The sequence below is a fragment of the Leguminivora glycinivorella genome, chromosome 3, assembly GCF_023078275.1.
Source record: "Leguminivora glycinivorella isolate SPB_JAAS2020 chromosome 3, LegGlyc_1.1, whole genome shotgun sequence".
Taxonomy (NCBI): domain Eukaryota; kingdom Metazoa; phylum Arthropoda; class Insecta; order Lepidoptera; family Tortricidae; genus Leguminivora; species Leguminivora glycinivorella.
This window is the reverse complement of record NC_062973.1, coordinates 8796927-8813977: the sequence shown is the minus strand read 5'-3', so window position 1 is coordinate 8813977 and position 17051 is coordinate 8796927. Positions and strand designations below refer to the sequence as shown.

The 17051-nt window shown below is 37.6% G+C and overlaps 2 protein-coding genes across 4 annotated transcripts in view; both read right to left on the bottom strand.

The window, feature by feature from the left end:
• Positions 1-2200: 2200 nt before the first annotated feature.
• The window catches only part of LOC125242647, a 74960-nt gene continuing 60109 nt past the window's right edge, over positions 2201-17051 (bottom strand). The window contains exons 4-6 of the mRNA XM_048151485.1: positions 16372-16496; positions 4048-4223; positions 2201-2912 (exon numbers count right to left, since the gene is read on the bottom strand). Coding sequence (XP_048007442.1) covers positions 2490-2912; positions 4048-4223; positions 16372-16496 — 724 coding nt within the window. The 3' untranslated portion in view covers positions 2201-2489. The remainder of the gene's footprint in view (positions 2913-4047; positions 4224-16371; positions 16497-17051) is intronic.
• Positions 5990-10365, bottom strand: LOC125242646. Of its 3 annotated transcripts, XR_007178897.1 has the most exons (4): positions 9950-10365; positions 9374-9562; positions 8597-8735; positions 5990-6187 (listed from the first exon to the last, which is right to left on the bottom strand). XR_007178897.1 is itself a non-coding variant. In XM_048151483.1 (3 exons), the coding sequence occupies exons 1-3, from the start codon at positions 10362-10364 to the stop codon at positions 8689-8691; spliced, it is 651 nt and encodes a 216-aa protein (XP_048007440.1). In that variant the 5' UTR covers position 10365; the 3' UTR covers positions 8337-8688. The 3 variants fall into 3 exon arrangements, 2 of the variants coding, with proteins under 2 accessions (XP_048007439.1, XP_048007440.1); XM_048151483.1 differs by lacking the exon at positions 5990-6187 and having other exon boundaries at positions 8337-8735; XM_048151482.1 differs by lacking the exons at positions 8597-8735; positions 9374-9562; positions 9950-10365 and adding an exon at positions 6801-8167 and having other exon boundaries at positions 6169-6187.

Here is a 17051-nt window from a genome sequence, read left to right as displayed (position 1 = left end):
ACAACAACAACATAACATACAATCACGCCTGTATCCCATGAAGGGGTAGGCAGAGCACATGAAACTACTCAAGTTTCAGTGCCACTCTTGGCAAATAAGGGGTCGATAGAAAACGAAAGTGTGACATTGCAGTGACAGGTTGCCAGCCTCTCGCCTACGCCACACTTTAACCCATATCCCACAGTCGCCTTCTACGACACCCACGGGAAGAAAGGGGGTGGTGAAATTCTTAACCCGTCACCACACGGGCATGCCATGACATGATAAATAAATAGCTTGATTCAAATATCATTCTGATGTTTCAATGTTCGAATCGGCCTGAGTAACGTTGGGTTGACCTGTTTCATTAAAATGATAGGTGTGGTGGATTGTCTCTGTGTGTAATGTACAGTACCGACCAATAATGTATCAAATTTGTGAGTTTCTGTATGAGCAAGTGAGTATAATTATATTATACTCGTGGGTACATTTGTCATACCCATGGGATATAATATAATTAGTTCAAAATAAAAATACGGGTCGCAGGCAGGAGGTTATACAGTAAGCGACGTATGTTCGTCTGTAGGTTGCATATTTTACTAGGTACTACTTTAGTATATGTAAATTCACAATGAATACTGCAATTAAACACTTAGTTCAATGTGACACGATATATTAAAGCTTAATAAAATAAAATGTTTACCATTAAGTACATGAGGACATTTTTTTCATCGCTCACACAACGGATTTCTACTACTAGACTAATATCCTCCTTGCGTTATCCCGGCATTTGCCACGGCTTATGGCAGCCTCGGGTCCGCTTTGACAACGAATCCCAAGATTTGGCGTAGGCACTAGTTTTTACGAATGTGACTGCCATCTGACCTTCCAACCCGAAGGGTAAACTAGACCTTATTGGAATTAGTCCGGTTTCCTCGCGACGTTTTCCTTCACCGAAAAGCGACTGGCGAATATCAAATGACATGTCGCACATAAATTCCGAAAAACTCATTGGTGAGAGCCGGGGTTCGAACCCGCGACCTCCGGAATGAAAGTCACACGTACTTACCGCTAGGCTACCAGCGCTTCTACCGCTAGGCTACTTCTACTACTAGACTATCTGTTATAAATATATAAAAAATCTACGAACAAAACACGAATGTGATATATTATTGGCCGGTACTGTAAGTGGCGTGGGAAGTAAAATCGACCAAATCCGATTCATTACCGTGCCGAAATTTCTAAAATTGGGTAGGCTGTGGCAAAATGTAGACTAATTATACCTATCATTATTTTTAAAATCGGAACTTAATCGCGTATAACTACATATTAAACTGACCTGACAACCGGCATTTCTGCCGTATGTTAAAGGTGTGACGGATAAGGTTGGTACAGTACTTGGAAAGTTTAAATCAGTGTAATTATACCTACTCTTTGAAGTGCGGCTAATGTTATGGATGGCTTCAGTTGTATGACTAGAAAAGGAAGTGTCGTTAAATTTGACGACGACGACCGGTCTGGCTCAGTCGGTAGTGACCCTGCCTGCTGAGCCGCGGTCCTCGGTTCGAATCCCGGTAAGGGCATTTATTTGTGTGATGAGCACAGATCTTTGTTCCCGAGTCATGGATGTTTTCTATGTATATAAGTATGTATTTATCTATTTAAGTATGTATATCGTCGCTTAGCACCCATAGTACAAGCTTTGCTTAGTTTGGGGCTAAGTTGATCTGTGTAATAAGGTGTCCCCCAATATTTATTTATTTATTTATTATTTAATGTCAAGATACATATTATTAAACATTATAATACCTATCTTCAACACAGTAGATGTAACTCTGTTTTTAACCCCCGACGCAAAAACGACGGGGTGTTATAAGTTTGACGTGTCTGTCTGTGTGTGTGTCTGTCTATCTGTCTGTTTGTCTGTCCGTCTGTGTGTGAGTCTGTCTGTGGCATCGTAGCTCCCGAACGGATGAACCGATTTAGATTTAGTTTTTTTGTCCGAAAGCTGAGTTAGTCGGGAGTGTTCTTAGCCATGTTTCATGAAAATCGGTCCACTATGTCGCGGTCGGGGTTTTTTTAAATAAATTAAATAAATGCGTAATACACATTTTTTTGTGTAATGACTACATTTTATTGCTACATAATAATATAAATAGGTACTGTTAAACTTACATACCTATCACTTAAACTATATAATACATGGTTTATATCATAACAGTAAATTACATAACAGTAAATTATTTGTGGTACAGAACAGTAAACTATTTGTGGTCATTGAAGCTATAAAATGGCATAGATTTTGTATTATGTAGTTTTATTACTAGATAATTTAAAATGTTGGTTTAAATTTCTCAAATAATCTACGCAAAGGAAATCCCAGTAACGGCCCTCTGAAAGGCGAAAGGAAATTAAATAAAATCTGTCTACTCGGAAACAAAATTTGCATCACATACGAAAACATACTGTAAACTATCTCGTAAAGCGCACGCATGTATCCAGTTAACACGTTAAGATGAAACGACAGGAGTGGGACTTTGAAAGCGAAATCCATTATAGGGGAGTTCCAAGGCGTAATCTGCCTGGACCTCCCCTGGGGTGGTGGTTAAATCAGCTATTAAAGGCGTAGGCGAATCTATAACAGTGAAGGAAGGCGTAGTGTCTGGTCCGGGGTACACTGGGTACACTCTCGACTCCGATTCTCTTTGAATAAACTTCGGCGTATCCCCTTTTAGATCATTAGCTTCAGTATAAGCTAAATGTATTCTGTCAGTCTTGATGTTTCCGTCGAGATGGGACCACGAGCGAGAGAGCGGCGGGGGCGTGCCGGCCATCACGGAGGGGGGCGGCCAGTTGTCTCCGCTCCTTTTCTCGTAATGATCGTAAGGGGGGTAAGAATGGTAGAATCCGTAGTTCAGCGGACTTGTACCGATCTGGAACAGAACATCTATTAACACGTTATCAAACATGGCTGGTAAAAGTGCATGAAAGCCTAACCGTGTTTTTGTTAAACTTTGTTATTTTTGTTTTTTATTAAGTTAAATTTTGAGAGAGAGGCAGGCTTCGTTTATAAGCAGGTGGCACCTTATATGGCCAAATTACTGACTACTTACTCGTACGTCAAAATATGAAATGTTACTGTGTATTAAAACTAGTGCTTTAGTAAAACCTAAAATGCATGAAATGGAGGACAAATATGAGTTCATTTAAGGTAGTATATAAGGTGCTAACAAATTAGTCACGGATATTTTAAGGGACGTTATAATGTTAATTAACCTCAATATTAGTCTTTTTTTATATAAATAGGCTTACTCTTGGCCACAGACTAGCCAAAGGCAAAGTCGTGGCCTACGATGAAGTGAACTCGCTCAAAAAATGTTTGCGCACTCTTGACTACTCTTGAGTAGTCTTTTGACTACTCTTGGGTAGTCTTTTGACTACTCTTGGGTAGTCTTTTGACTACTCTTGAGTAGTCTTTTGACTACTCTTGAGTAGTTTTTTGACTGCTCTAATTCCTTTACGACCGTTCTTGATTCCTGCTTGACATAAACGAAGCCTTAAGAGGTGAAATTTATTACGGAACAGGTATCATACCTTTCCCCTGTCATGAAACCCATCATTATAGTCTACCTAAAAAGGAATTTTGTTATCATGTAGTGTTAGTAAGTATTAGTATTTTAAGTATTTATTATTGTTAGTAATGTTACTCGTATATTACTTTCGTTAGCGTATTACTTAAATTAGCAATGTCAGCGGAATAAAATTACATGGACAATTATATTTATCAGATTGCATTGTGTGTTTTGAGTCAACAAAAAATATAAATATTTGAATAGCAAGTAATTTAAAATATCAAAACTACCGTGATAAATTAACATATTAAACATATAAACCGGGTCACTCACATACACTTATACCACGTCGAAAATCGCTCGACATTTTCAATGAAAATACTCCTCGTTACGGAGCGAAACATGACGATTTTCGACTACTATCTGACAAGTGAGTGACCCGGTTTATATGTTTAATAAATTGAAATACAAAGAAGCATTATCAATTAATGTTTACCTTCTTCAGTCCTTGTATGGAAGCTAAGATTAAGGCCATTTTGGCAAGGAGAAGAGCTTTTCCGCCAAGGACGGCGAGGAACTGGAAACCCATGGGTACCAGCACCATGCCGATGGACACGATGCCAAACATCATCATCACCATCATCTGGTGGCGCCGGCGACCGCGGAACTCAACTGAAAAAAAAAAGATATATATTTAATTAATTAAACTACATATTTTCTTAAATATATTTAAAGTAATTAATTTACATATTTTCTTAAATGTATGTTCCTAAAAAACCCCGGAAAGGTGGGTCACTATAATTACAGACTGGGATCCGCGAAACACCATAGACGGGGCAGGCCGGGGTTCAGGCAGACCAAAATGGAGATGGCGGAACGACCTGGGAGCCGATTTTTGAGTCTCACTGTCACTAAAATACCGGTTGAAAACGGTGAATTGCCTATTATTTTCAGTGACAATTTTCTGAATTCGAACGCCGTGAGACTCAAAAATCGGCCCCCTGGACGCATTCTGTTGTAGAGCTGTGCAGCTGGTTCTAGTGGGCGAGAAATAACAATTCCATGTGTGGCCGGGTGAACAACCATTTATTTTATGTACTCACATCAACGTATAAATCAAGAAGGTATTCAAGAAGACATTTTTTCCATTGTAACCAAACGTTTCCATAGCAACCGCTACATAGACAAAAATAAGGTTTAATTTCTGTTGGATCCTCCAACATGCTGGGGCGGGGCCGAAAACCTTCGCTTTAAATAACTATAAGTTGTTCCAAAACATGCTACTTAAAAATGCATAGACTGTAAACCCAGCATCATGGCATAATCCATTTCAGAATGTAAGTTTACAATCAAAATTAAATAATAAACAGTTACCTCTTTAAATATTTTTGTTAATTACAAACTAGAGATCATATCAATAAAGATCATCCATAAAAGAATAACAGCAAAATCCTTATAAGCTGAGAAACAAGAAAAAACAATGAATTAACACTCATAACTTCTGAGTAGTTTTGTAACAATATAAGGTACCTACAACTCGAGGGTTTGTAATGAAATAAATAATAACCTTTTCAAGGTTTAAACTTAACCTGCACAATTACAACATAATGCATATTAGGAATACATAAGAATACCCACAACAAAATTAATCTATAGGTAACACAGCGAAACCACTTAATGATCGTTTGTACACCTTTTTATTCGGTGCCAAAAGGTCTACCACGCGCACCTTATCATCATCACCAGGATAAACTTTAACAATTCTGGCCATAGGCCACGTCATGGGAGGAGCGTTAGGCTCCCTCATGATTACTAAGGAACCAACCCTGACGTTTGGTTGGCTATCACGCCACTTAGGACGACATTGTAATGCATTTAAATAGTACTTATGCCATATCTTCCAAAAGTGACCTTTGACCTTATTACAGATTTCCCAGAACTTTAATCTATTACTAGGTAACTCGGTCAAGTCTGCTTCTGGGAGACATGTCATAGACGTGCCAATTAAAAAATGGCCAGGGGTCAAATAACTGTAATCATTAATATCAGTTGCATTTACAGGCAAAAGTGGCCTAGAATTAAGAGTAGACTCAATCTGACATAAAATTGTATTGATCCGTTCATACGTCAGTACATAAGATTGCAATATGCGCTTTAAATGGTACTTTGTACTCTTAACAGCAGCTTCAGCAAGACCAGCAAACACAGGTGAGTAGCTTGGCACGAAATGAAAGTTAATACGTTGCTGTGCCGCGTATGATTGCACCAGAGTCTGATGATTTTGCGAAGAACTTAAATTGTACAGCTCAACTAACTGGTTCTTTGCCCCCTTAAAGCATCCACCATTATCGCAAAAAACGTCGGTCGGTAGGCCTCGGCGTGCTATAAATCGCTTGAAACATGCAAGGAAAGCGTCAGTGGTCAAGTCTGAAGAGAGCTCCAGATGTATGGCTTTAGTCACAAAACAAACAAAAACGCATATGTAGCCTTTTGTCTGTAGAGCTCTTCTTACGCGAGAATTCTTCACTGTTATGGGACCTGCAAAGTCGATGCCGACTTTCTGGAATGCTCGGCAGGCTGTGACCCTTTCAGGTGGCAAAGAACCCATCAGCTGTTTCGCACACTGAGCCTTCATTCTGTAACAAGGTAAACATTTGTTAACAATATGTTTCACATAGCTAAGACCATTTACAATCCAATATTTTTCATTTAAGCTTGACATCAATAACTGGGGAGGAGCATGTAACATCCTGAGATGCTCGTGCTTTACAATAAGCTTTGTTATGCGAGATTCCCTCGGAAGTATGACAGGATGTTTTTGAGAGTATGACACACTCGCGTTTTTTATTCTACCACCTACCCTCAGCAAGCCTTGATTGTCAAGAAATGGATGTAACGAGTTGAGTGAACCTTTAACATTTTCTAAGTTAGTCTTGAGACTGTCAATTTCGTGTTTAAAATAAATGCCTTGCTCATATTTTATAATCTGAAATAATGCCATTTGAAGCTCCTTACCGGAGAGATATTTCAGATTTTTCTTATCTTTCATTTTTAAGTTAGAGCAAAACCTCATTATATAAGCCATTACCCTTACCATTTTGTTCAGATCAGAGAACTTCTCTAAAAAATCATAAGGATCTGAACACTTTTGAGTAACTAGCGTCACCTTAGCACTGGAGGGCTGCTTTTTCAATTCAGGTAGGTCATCGATCGTAGGAGGGCTAGTTTTATCATCAAAATTATATTTACCGTCCTGTAGAAAGCTTGGTCCATGCAGCCACATAGGTATGCGACGCAGCTCATCTGGATCTGTACCTCTGCTCAGGCAGTCGCTAGGATTTTCTTCACTGGAGACGTACAGCCAGCGCCATCTATCTGTAAGATCTCGAATCAACCTCACCCGATTTGCAACAAAAGCTTGGAGCCTTAAAGGCTCTGTTTTTGCCCATGCTAACGCGATTTGCGAGTCAGAAAACAGATATACATCTTGTATATTTAATTGCGCCTTTAGCGTATCATAAACTCGAGTGATTAATTTCGATAACAGCAACATAGCACACAATTCTAAGCGGGCTATGCTTAGAGTACCCTTATTGCGGGGGTTGATGCGAGACTTAGCACAAAGTAATGATAGCGTAGCATTACCTTGTTCGTCGACCACCCGAAGATACACACAGCAACCATAACCCGTAGTGCTACATGCGTCAGCAAACCCAATTAATTGCAATTGAGCCTTGGAGGGGATGTTCAGGTTCCTTTTAATAATGAAGGGCTCCATTTGAGATAACTTAAAAGCAAATGAACGCCACTCCTGAAGCAGCAAAGCTGAAGGAACCTGGTTCCAACCTATATTCTCAGCATATATTTTTTGCATGAAAGCCTTAGCCTTCATGATAATTGGCGCTATAAAACCTAGCGGATCATAAAACTTTGAAATATAACTTAATATGTCTCTTTTGGTAGGCTTTTCCTTATTAAAGGCCTCAGGGCAGGAAAAAACAAAGCAATCCTTTTGCATATTCAACTTTAAACCTAAAGTTTTTAAATATAAATTATCCTTTTGGAAGTCTAAGTCATCAAACTGCCTTTTATCATTAGGAATGCCCTCTAATACTCTCTGATCATTGGATGCCCACTTGTGTGTATAGAAGCTACCCTTACTTAGCAACTCACATAATTGCAATTTTGCTTGAATTATAACATTCAAATCAGAGTTTGAAAAGCACATATCATCTACATAGGTGCAATTTCTTAGTATGTAAGCTCCAAGTGGGTACTCACTTCCATACCTATCTGCAAGCTCAAGTAAGCATCGAGTGCTTAAATATGTACTACTTTTTTGCCCGTAAGTAACAGTATCTAATTGTATACATTTGAGAGGCTCGGTAGGATTGCTCCTCCACAATATATTTTGCAATTTGGCATGCATCGGATTAATATCAACACATCTAAACATGCGCCGTATGTCTGTGGAGAAAGTATAGTCGCCTAGCCGGAACAAAAGCATTATGTCAAACAACTCCTTTTGTACCGGACCTCCATTTAGCAAAATATCATTTAGAGATACCTTTTTGTTGGATTGCAAAGAGCAGTCAAAAACCACACGAGTACGCGTAGTTTTGCTTGAGTGATTAATTACACAATGGTGGGATGCAAAATATAGAGGATCATTCTCAAAATCCAATTGATTGAAATCAATATAGTGCCCATGCTTCAAGTCAACATATTCATCGATGAACTTTTCATAATCGGATAGCAAATTTATATTTTTGTGCAATCTTTTTCGAGGCTAATGAACCTGTAATAAGCCATATCAAATGAGCTTCCAAGCACATCATTGACTTCACTCAAAGGGATTTTTAATGGCAAATCAACCTGAAACTTGTTGTCCTTCAAAACAGTTGTGTCTTGAAATAAGCGTTCACACTGCTCATGCTCAGACATGCCTTCACAGAAGGGTTCAGGAACACTTTCTGCTTTCCAAAAGTTTTGTAGACTCTCGTTAAGACTTGAGTCACATTGAGTACATAAAAGTGTTACCTTACTTTTGTCACTGGTTTGCTGTCGTGATAAAGCACCACCGATGATGTAGCCAAGCTTAGTATTTACAATTGTAGGATGAGGACTCGCTGGGTCTTCATCTGACTCCTGCTGCTGCCCAGGGACCGGCTCCAGAAGCAGGACCTGGAAAAATATGTCCCCGCCTAATAGTAAATTGATCTCAGACGGCTGATGGAAATCAATATCAGACATAGTGATCCCATCAGGTATATTGATAGCATCTAGATTAAGCTTGTCTTGTGGAAGCTTACATGTAATTTTATCCATGACATTACAGTTCGCTGTGACTCGGTAAGGTCTGGTCAATGAGTACACATCTAAAGGTATAGAATACTGTGTGTCAGTAGTCAACTCTTTGACACCAATTATATTGGTGTTTTCCTTGCTTGGGGTCAATCCTAAAATCTTTATTAATTTAGTGGTCACCAAAGAACCTTGTGAACAACAATCTAAGAGAGCTTTCACATGAACCTCACTACCTGTCCGCGAATATAGCTTAACTTTGACTGTAGGTAACAACACTCCATTTTGCCCCAAGTTTGAAATCAAAGATACTTGGGGTTGGTTAGCCGAGGAATCCGGATGCAGTAAGCTATTATGAGCTTCTTTACAAGTACTACACCGGAAATGAAAGCGGCATTTACCTTTGTGTTTGTTAAGACAAACAGAGCACAGACTGTTGTTCTTGCTGAAAGCTATTCTTTCAGTGCTAGTCAGCATTTTAAATTTGCTACAATCAAATAATCTGTGATTGGACTTACAATAGTTGCAGGCAGTCGAGGCGGTCGCTGTCACATTTACCACAGCCTTGTGTTGAGACTTCCCCGACGTGGACGGCTCAGCATTCTCCAGTGCCAAGGCTCGCTTCTCCAGGTACAAGAGGAACTCGGTGATAGTTGGGTCCTTGGTGTCATCTCGCTCCAACTGGTACGCCCGCGACGTGTACGAATCTAGTTTACGGTACAAAATCGCTAATATAATGGGGTCCCAGTTTTCAGTATTAACATTCAAGTTTTTTAAAGCAGACAAAGACTGTTTTATCTGGGAAACAAATTGTCTCAAATTTACAGGATTTGATTTGACCAAGGCATTTATGTCAAGCAAGGAATTGATGTGCTCATTGATAATTTTGAAAGAATGATTGTACCTTTCCTCTAAAAGCTTAAGAGCTTCGTCATAACTAGCCTCAACCAGAGGAAGGTTCTTAATCAAATCAAAAGGTTCGTTTGTCAAAAATGAGCGCAAATAATACAACTTTTGAACCTTATCAAGTGACTTATCGTTGTGTATTATGGCTCTAAATAAGCTTATGAAAGCAGTGTATTCACTGTACTTACCCGTAAACACATCTATCTTTATAGTAGGCAACTTAGCCTTAAAGTTATTTTGACATGATGCGGCGGCAGGAGATTCAGACGAGGGCGAGGATTTACGACTAATTGCCTCGTTGAGGACTGTCAGTATATGATAATATTTATCCTCAAAGTCTTCGACATCCTCCGCATCCTCTTCGTCCAAAGACAGAATTTCTTTGTTACATTTGTCATATTCTTTGAAGAGCTCCGTCACCCTCGCTCTTTTGGCATCGAGCGCCGATAAAGCACTGCTAGCTACATCACTGTCATTATTACAAAATGTATACAGGCGAGTAATGGAAGCTTTTGTATAGCCTCGCGCTGTACGTAACCTCTTAAGGTCTTGAGTAGCCATTGTAGCAGACTTAGATGAGACTACTGGTTTGAACAGCCACATACAACAACGATTCACACATTAATAATTATACAAAAACACAACTTTCATCTGCGCAAAAACTTTTCCAAGCGTTAATTAAACGAAATATAAAATTTTATGTCAAAATGGCGTAAAGCGTTTTCTAAAATGAACTTGTAAAATAACGAAGCCAAAGAGAATAAAAGAATGAAGTATTGCGCATAATGAACGAAGTGGAGAATGGAAAGAATGAACGGTATCAGCTGTCCTCCAATCACGTTGCGATGACCGGTGCTCTGATTGGTCGACTTCTTGCTTTGCGTCGCGGCTGCGCCCTGAAGTTGCGCCACTAATCACAGCGCCAAAGTTCACGGTGATGGCGGCAATGGCGGCGAATACAAAACTCACAAACCGCGGCGAATGACATTTTTAGCAAGAGTAAGTAAATAATATAAAGTAAGCATATAAAACGCATAAAAACTGTAAAAATTCACTATGAAATTGCACGATACGACGAATGAGTTAGCGCCGCCCGTGAAGTGTCTTGAGATGTAGGTCCACGATGAGTCGAAAGCGTAGGACCGACGATGAAGCGCGATGCGACGAATGGGAATCGCGTCGCACGCGAAGTATTTTCCTTTTATGGTAAAGAAGTACGCCGCCCGCGAGGATTCAAGCGCAGGGCTGACGAAATAGCGCGATGCAACGAATATATTTCGCGTTGCACGCGATCTTCTTGTATAAAACAATAGGTATTCGCTGCCCGCGAGGATTTAAGCGCAGGGCGATGTAGCGCGATGCGACGAATATTAATTTCGCGTCGCACGCGAACTTCTGATGCACGATGAATGTGATGCGACGAATAGGTATGTTATTTCCTATTTATTCGCGTCGCTTAAATGTTGAACACGTCGATCGCCGACCATTTCAAAAGCTACACGGAATTTTAAGTCTTCGTCCTTTTTCTCTCTCGAAGGACCAATGTTGTAGAGCTGTGCAGCTGGTTCTAGTGGGCGAGAAATAACAATTCCATGTGTGGCCGGGTGAACAACCATTTATTTTATGTACTCACATCAACGTATAAATCAAGAAGGTATTCAAGAAGACATTTTTTCCATTGTAACCAAACGTTTCCATAGCAACCGCTACATAGACAAAAATAAGGTTTAATTTCTGTTGGATCCTCCAACACATTCTACCCAAAATGGTGGGAAAATGCGGACAACAGGGTCGAGTGGAGAAAGCGAGGGGAGGCCTTTGCCCTGCAGTGGGACACACAAGAGGCTAATTTTAAAAAATGTTCCTACAAACGTGTGCCGTTAAACCCTTTCGGGTTTGTGTCGACAGATTTCTGGATACATTTTACATTGAAATTTGTTGTATTTGGGATGGATAGGATAAATTATTAAAATTACAAATTAGTATTTACAAACCGACCGACGACCGGTCTGGCCTAGCGCGTAGTGACCCTGCTTGCTAAACCGCGGTTCCGGGTTCGAATCCTGGTAAGGGCATCTATTTGTGCGATGAACACAGATATTTGTTCCAGAGTCATGGATGTTTTCTATGTATATAAGTATTTGTATATTATATATCTACCGTTGTCTGATATATACATATAGTATTATAATATACATCGTGAAGAAACCGGACTAATTCCAATAAGGCCTAGTTACCTTTCGGGTTGTAAGGTCAGATGGCAGTCGCTTTCGTAAAAACTAGTGCCTACGCCAAATCTTGGGATTAGTTGTCAAAAGAGGACCCCAGGCTCTCATGAGCCGTGGCAAATGCCGGGATAACGCAAGGAGGATGATGATATATATCGTTGTCTGAGTACCCACAACACAAGCCTTCATGAGCTTACCGTGGGACTCAGTCAATCTGTGTTAGAATGTTCTATAACGTTATATTATATTATATTAATACAAGAAAAATATAAGCGGGTGAAAACGAAATAGTTCCCACTCAAGAAGATACACTTACAAAAATATATTTTTTTTAATATAGTTAAGTACCTACTAATTTGTGATACTTTAGAGCTTCAACTCATTTTGGTGTATAAAATATTTTATATTGCATTATTTTATGTAATAAACAAAAACATATTTTTAGACATCTTCATGATTCCTAAAAAGGTAATAGGGTAAGAAAATAGGATCAGTACTAATAAAAGTGTAGGTGAGTCCTCACGCCTACATTCCGTACTTTCATGTTCGTAGGAGTTTGTCCATACGTTACTTATTTAAATACAGTCTTACCTACTTGAATATTAAGTTCGCCTTTTGTACGCTGTTTTATTTTGTGCAATAAAGATTAAATAAATAAATAAATATGTAATGATTCTTATTCGATTTGTTATAGCTCCAAGAAACAATAGTTGTTATTACCACTTAGTCAAACCCGACTTATGATGATATTTTGTCCGAAATTCGTACGCTAAAAATATTTATTGTTTTTATCTCTTTCAATTAATCTTTGAAATGGAAACCTAGGTAAAATTTGATATAAAATGAATTGGGGTAATATTGAACTGTTTTTTATGAGGGTTAAGATGAAAACTCAACTATCTATATTTTCACTCATCAAACACTCTGAATTATTTCGCTAAGTCACCTTAATCATGCATCTCACAATCTAGTACAAGGTTCAAGGTGTAAATATACGAAATTTCCATGTATTCCCCTTCTCATACTCCTATTATAGAATTGTATGTTGTTATTTTTTTTTTTCTAGCCTGCGTTAGTGTCCCACTGCTGGGCAAAGGCCTCCCCTCTCTTCCTCCACTCGACCCTATCACTTGCATATTGTTATTTAATGCATGTTAATTATAAGATGTAATGTTTTGAAAAGAAGTTGCCCGCCGAGTTTCTTGCCGGTCCCATAGTGGATACCCCCCTCCCAACTGAGGGGGGACTGAAATCTTCTCGAGGCTGAGGCGTAGGGTTAGAGCCGGCGTAGCTTTATTTGACGTTCATATGCGCATTGTAATATGCCTACTTGAAAAATAAATATTTCATTTTCATTTTCATTTATATTCCCGTATTCCTAATAGTATACCAATGTATACTATTAGGAATATTTAAATATTTCATTTTCATTTTCATTTATATATAAATGTATACTATTAAATGAAAATAAATAAAAATGAAAATGAAATATTTATTTTTCAAGTAGGTATTACATTGTAAAAACAAGATATTTATTTTAACAGAGTAGTGACTGTATAAAAACATCTCAGATATTTTTTTCGTTTTATTTAATTAACAAAGCACACAAATGCCAATCAAATGAACACGACCCACTACATCCTGGTTACAGTACTAATTGCCAATTAAAGAGATCAGTAATTTTAGCAAATCTTACAAAAATGTCTTAGAAATGAAAACATCATACTATTATATTTATTTGCTTTGAAACAAAGACAATGGACGTATCCATGTAACAAATTGTTAGGTATAAAAAAATGAAGTCACAGTGCATTCATTGCCGTCCCTTGACACAATATTGAAATTGTCAAATACCGCGTATTAATAAATCTCTTTTGAGGCGTATCCGATTTACATATTTTCCTCAAGCTTTATTTATGTTTTACGGAGTAAATATCTATATCGATCAATTTAATATGTGAACAAAAAATATTTAATAACGATAAACGTAAATGAATCATCTAGATAGTATGTTGTATTACGAATTCTTCATTGCTTTCATAATAAAAATACCTTAGTTATTAAAAAAAAGCTACTAATATAAACATGTTTTTTGTCAACGAAGTAGCCGTTGAAGGTATAAGAGTACCCGTATATGTATTATGTAGGTATATGTGTATGAAATATTTAAAACAAAGGACAGAATATTTTTAAGTAGGTATTTCATAACAGCGTTATTCTAAAGTACCTACTTAGGCAACTTATTGCTTTGTCACATTTATGAAATTAACTACGTTCAAATAATGTTCAAAGATATTTTTAACTTTTGTATTATAAAACTGTCATAACCGTGCTTGACATTTAAATAGGTAGATAATAGCGTAGGTACATAAGAGTTTTGTTTTATTAGCAGCGATCAAAATAAATAAATAATGATTCAATAAAGGTGTCTCAAACAATTGTTTTAGACTTGAATGTTTCAATTATTATTTTTTGAACACCAATAAGTATCTAAAAAAAAAAAACGTTTTTCTGGCGTAACCGTCCAAGTCGAACAATCCTCGGATACAAAGGCAAAACATATTAATTGCGTTTATTTGTTTTCTTTTAATATTTATTCCTAATCCGAACATGACACCAAATGTCCTGAAGCGAATCATGCCTATTATTTGTTACACCTTGTACTTACATTGTTTGTATTGATATTTATTTGAAAAGCACAAATTAATATATCTAAGAATATTTTACTCCTTCTTTATATAATTTCTGCCTTTAATAATACTGGATATGAGAAAGAAAGAAGTGATTTTTGCGATAAGGAAGAAAAATAACAGGAGAATGGAAGAAAAATAATATATACAACCTGTTTTTATTGAATTCCGTTAACTTTAAGGGAAGGTTCTTTAGATCAAATACAATTACTTTCTCTACTCTAGCGTCTTAACTCTTACGGTTATCGAGTTATTAAAAAAATAAAGATAATTACTGAACACGTGTGTGACAACCTTTAGCAATTCCTAATGTTATTTGTTTTGACATGTGCCGTCAATCAGTTGACACTAACTTGGGTCTCTCACATTAATAAATTCATTTATTATGTATGAAAATGCTGAAAAATTTTTTTTTGCGAATTTAACTAAAAATGATATACAGGTTGGTTCCTGGTAATGAACCTACGTGACGAATCTAACGGAAAACAAAAAAACACGGTGTATACACCGTGTTTCACTTAACACTAAAAACCTGAAAACAGTTTGTTCAGAATCGTGAGTAGAATCGATTGAGCTATATCTTGATGGGGGTAATATTTTTATTTAAATTTGTATTATTAGTTATTTTTAACGTGCCTATTCTATTGTACTCGTAAGACAACATTGTGTATATCGCATTGCTAGAGGTTGTTTACCTTTTTCAGTATTTGGAGGAATTAATACTGGCTGGTTACTTGGACGATTATTTTTTCCGCTACGAGTTTGACGTTGTTTGTCAGTTTAATCTTAATGTTTATCATAAGTCATAACAAATTGAACTCGTACCTAATTACAACCTTGTCATTTTGAATATTGGGTTTAAATTTGCTTACTGCGATTACCCGTCCAATTTGAAGTTTACTGTGACAAAGCTTTAAAGTATTTTACAGTGACATCTTAGCTATCTATTGGTAAACCTTATGTCGTTGCAGTAACGTACACAAATAAATAGTTTTATTGTTTATGGTGGAAGTTAGCAATTATTTTATTGAGTGTAGAGCTAAAAGTCAAGTAGAGCTGTACAGAATATTAAAAATTGAATTAAAAAAAAAGTAACCATCAGATTAAAAGATGAATACTCTAGATGAGTTTAAAAAAATAAAAATCAGTTGGGGTGTCTGAGGTTTTGAGTGTTACCGGAAACACGTTGTATAGTTCAACCGACTCTTGTCATGAGTACAGTCTGACAAAAAAGAGTAGAAATTAAAAAGTGGCAACATGGTAGTGTCATCCCGTTTTCACACATAATATTGATTTGAAAGGGATGACAATACCAATATTGCCACTTTTTAATTTCTACTCCTTTTGGTCAGATAAGTCAGATTATATCCTGTATACTTTAAAAAAGAGCCACCAACTTGAATACTGTCAAGTTCTTTATTTTTACCTTTAGATTAGATAAGATTAGATTTCTTTATTTCATGATAAAAATTACACTATAAATTTGCTACATGTCAAAATTATGTTTTTTTTTTATCCGGCGATATCGCATCTACAAAGGTAGGAAGAAGAAGTTTATGTACCTAGGTATTGTAGGTACCTATGTACCGTTTGATAATGCGGTGTCTCATGACTCATGACACAAGTATTTTGTATCAACTCAAAAAGAGCCTGAATATTATCAAGTTCATAAGTAAATGAATTATCTTTTACCTTTTTCCGGCGTTTTCGCATCCTCGAAGTCGAACTTGATGACATGAGTCCGAAGTACCTTCGCCATCCGCTGCATGGCAAGCGTGCGCCACTCGCCTTCCTCGAGCTCTTTCTCCGACCACGAACTGGTAAACATGCACATATAAATAATGATAATAAAATCATAGAATATTCTTAACTTAGTCGCTGGGCGAGACGAACTATGGTGTGGAAGCCCGCTAACACCCGCGGTCGTGGTAAGCTGCCTCTTAGATCGAGAGGATGACATCTGCCAACAAGCTGGCGAGAACTGGATGCGGATGGCAATGGACCGACAAGCGTGGAGGAATGGAGAGGAGGCCTATGTCCGAAGACGGGCGCTTTAAAGGCTACTATAGATATGTAGAGAGATAGATAGATAGAATATTCTTACACAGCACGGCTAGCGCGTGATCAGCGTGAGATTATCTCGCCGCGAGGTACAATTAGAAAAAGATGTGACCTAGGTCGCGGCGTGATACTGTCCTGCTAATCATGTCCTAGCCCTGCAGATTGACCGAGTCACACGGTAAGCTTAACAAGGCTTTTGTTATGAGTACAAAGATAACAATACATATTTATACTGTGAAATAAAAGTTCACAGTATAAATATTGTTGTGTTTGTACTCATAACAAAAGCCCAAAAAGAGTAGGCAGAGCAT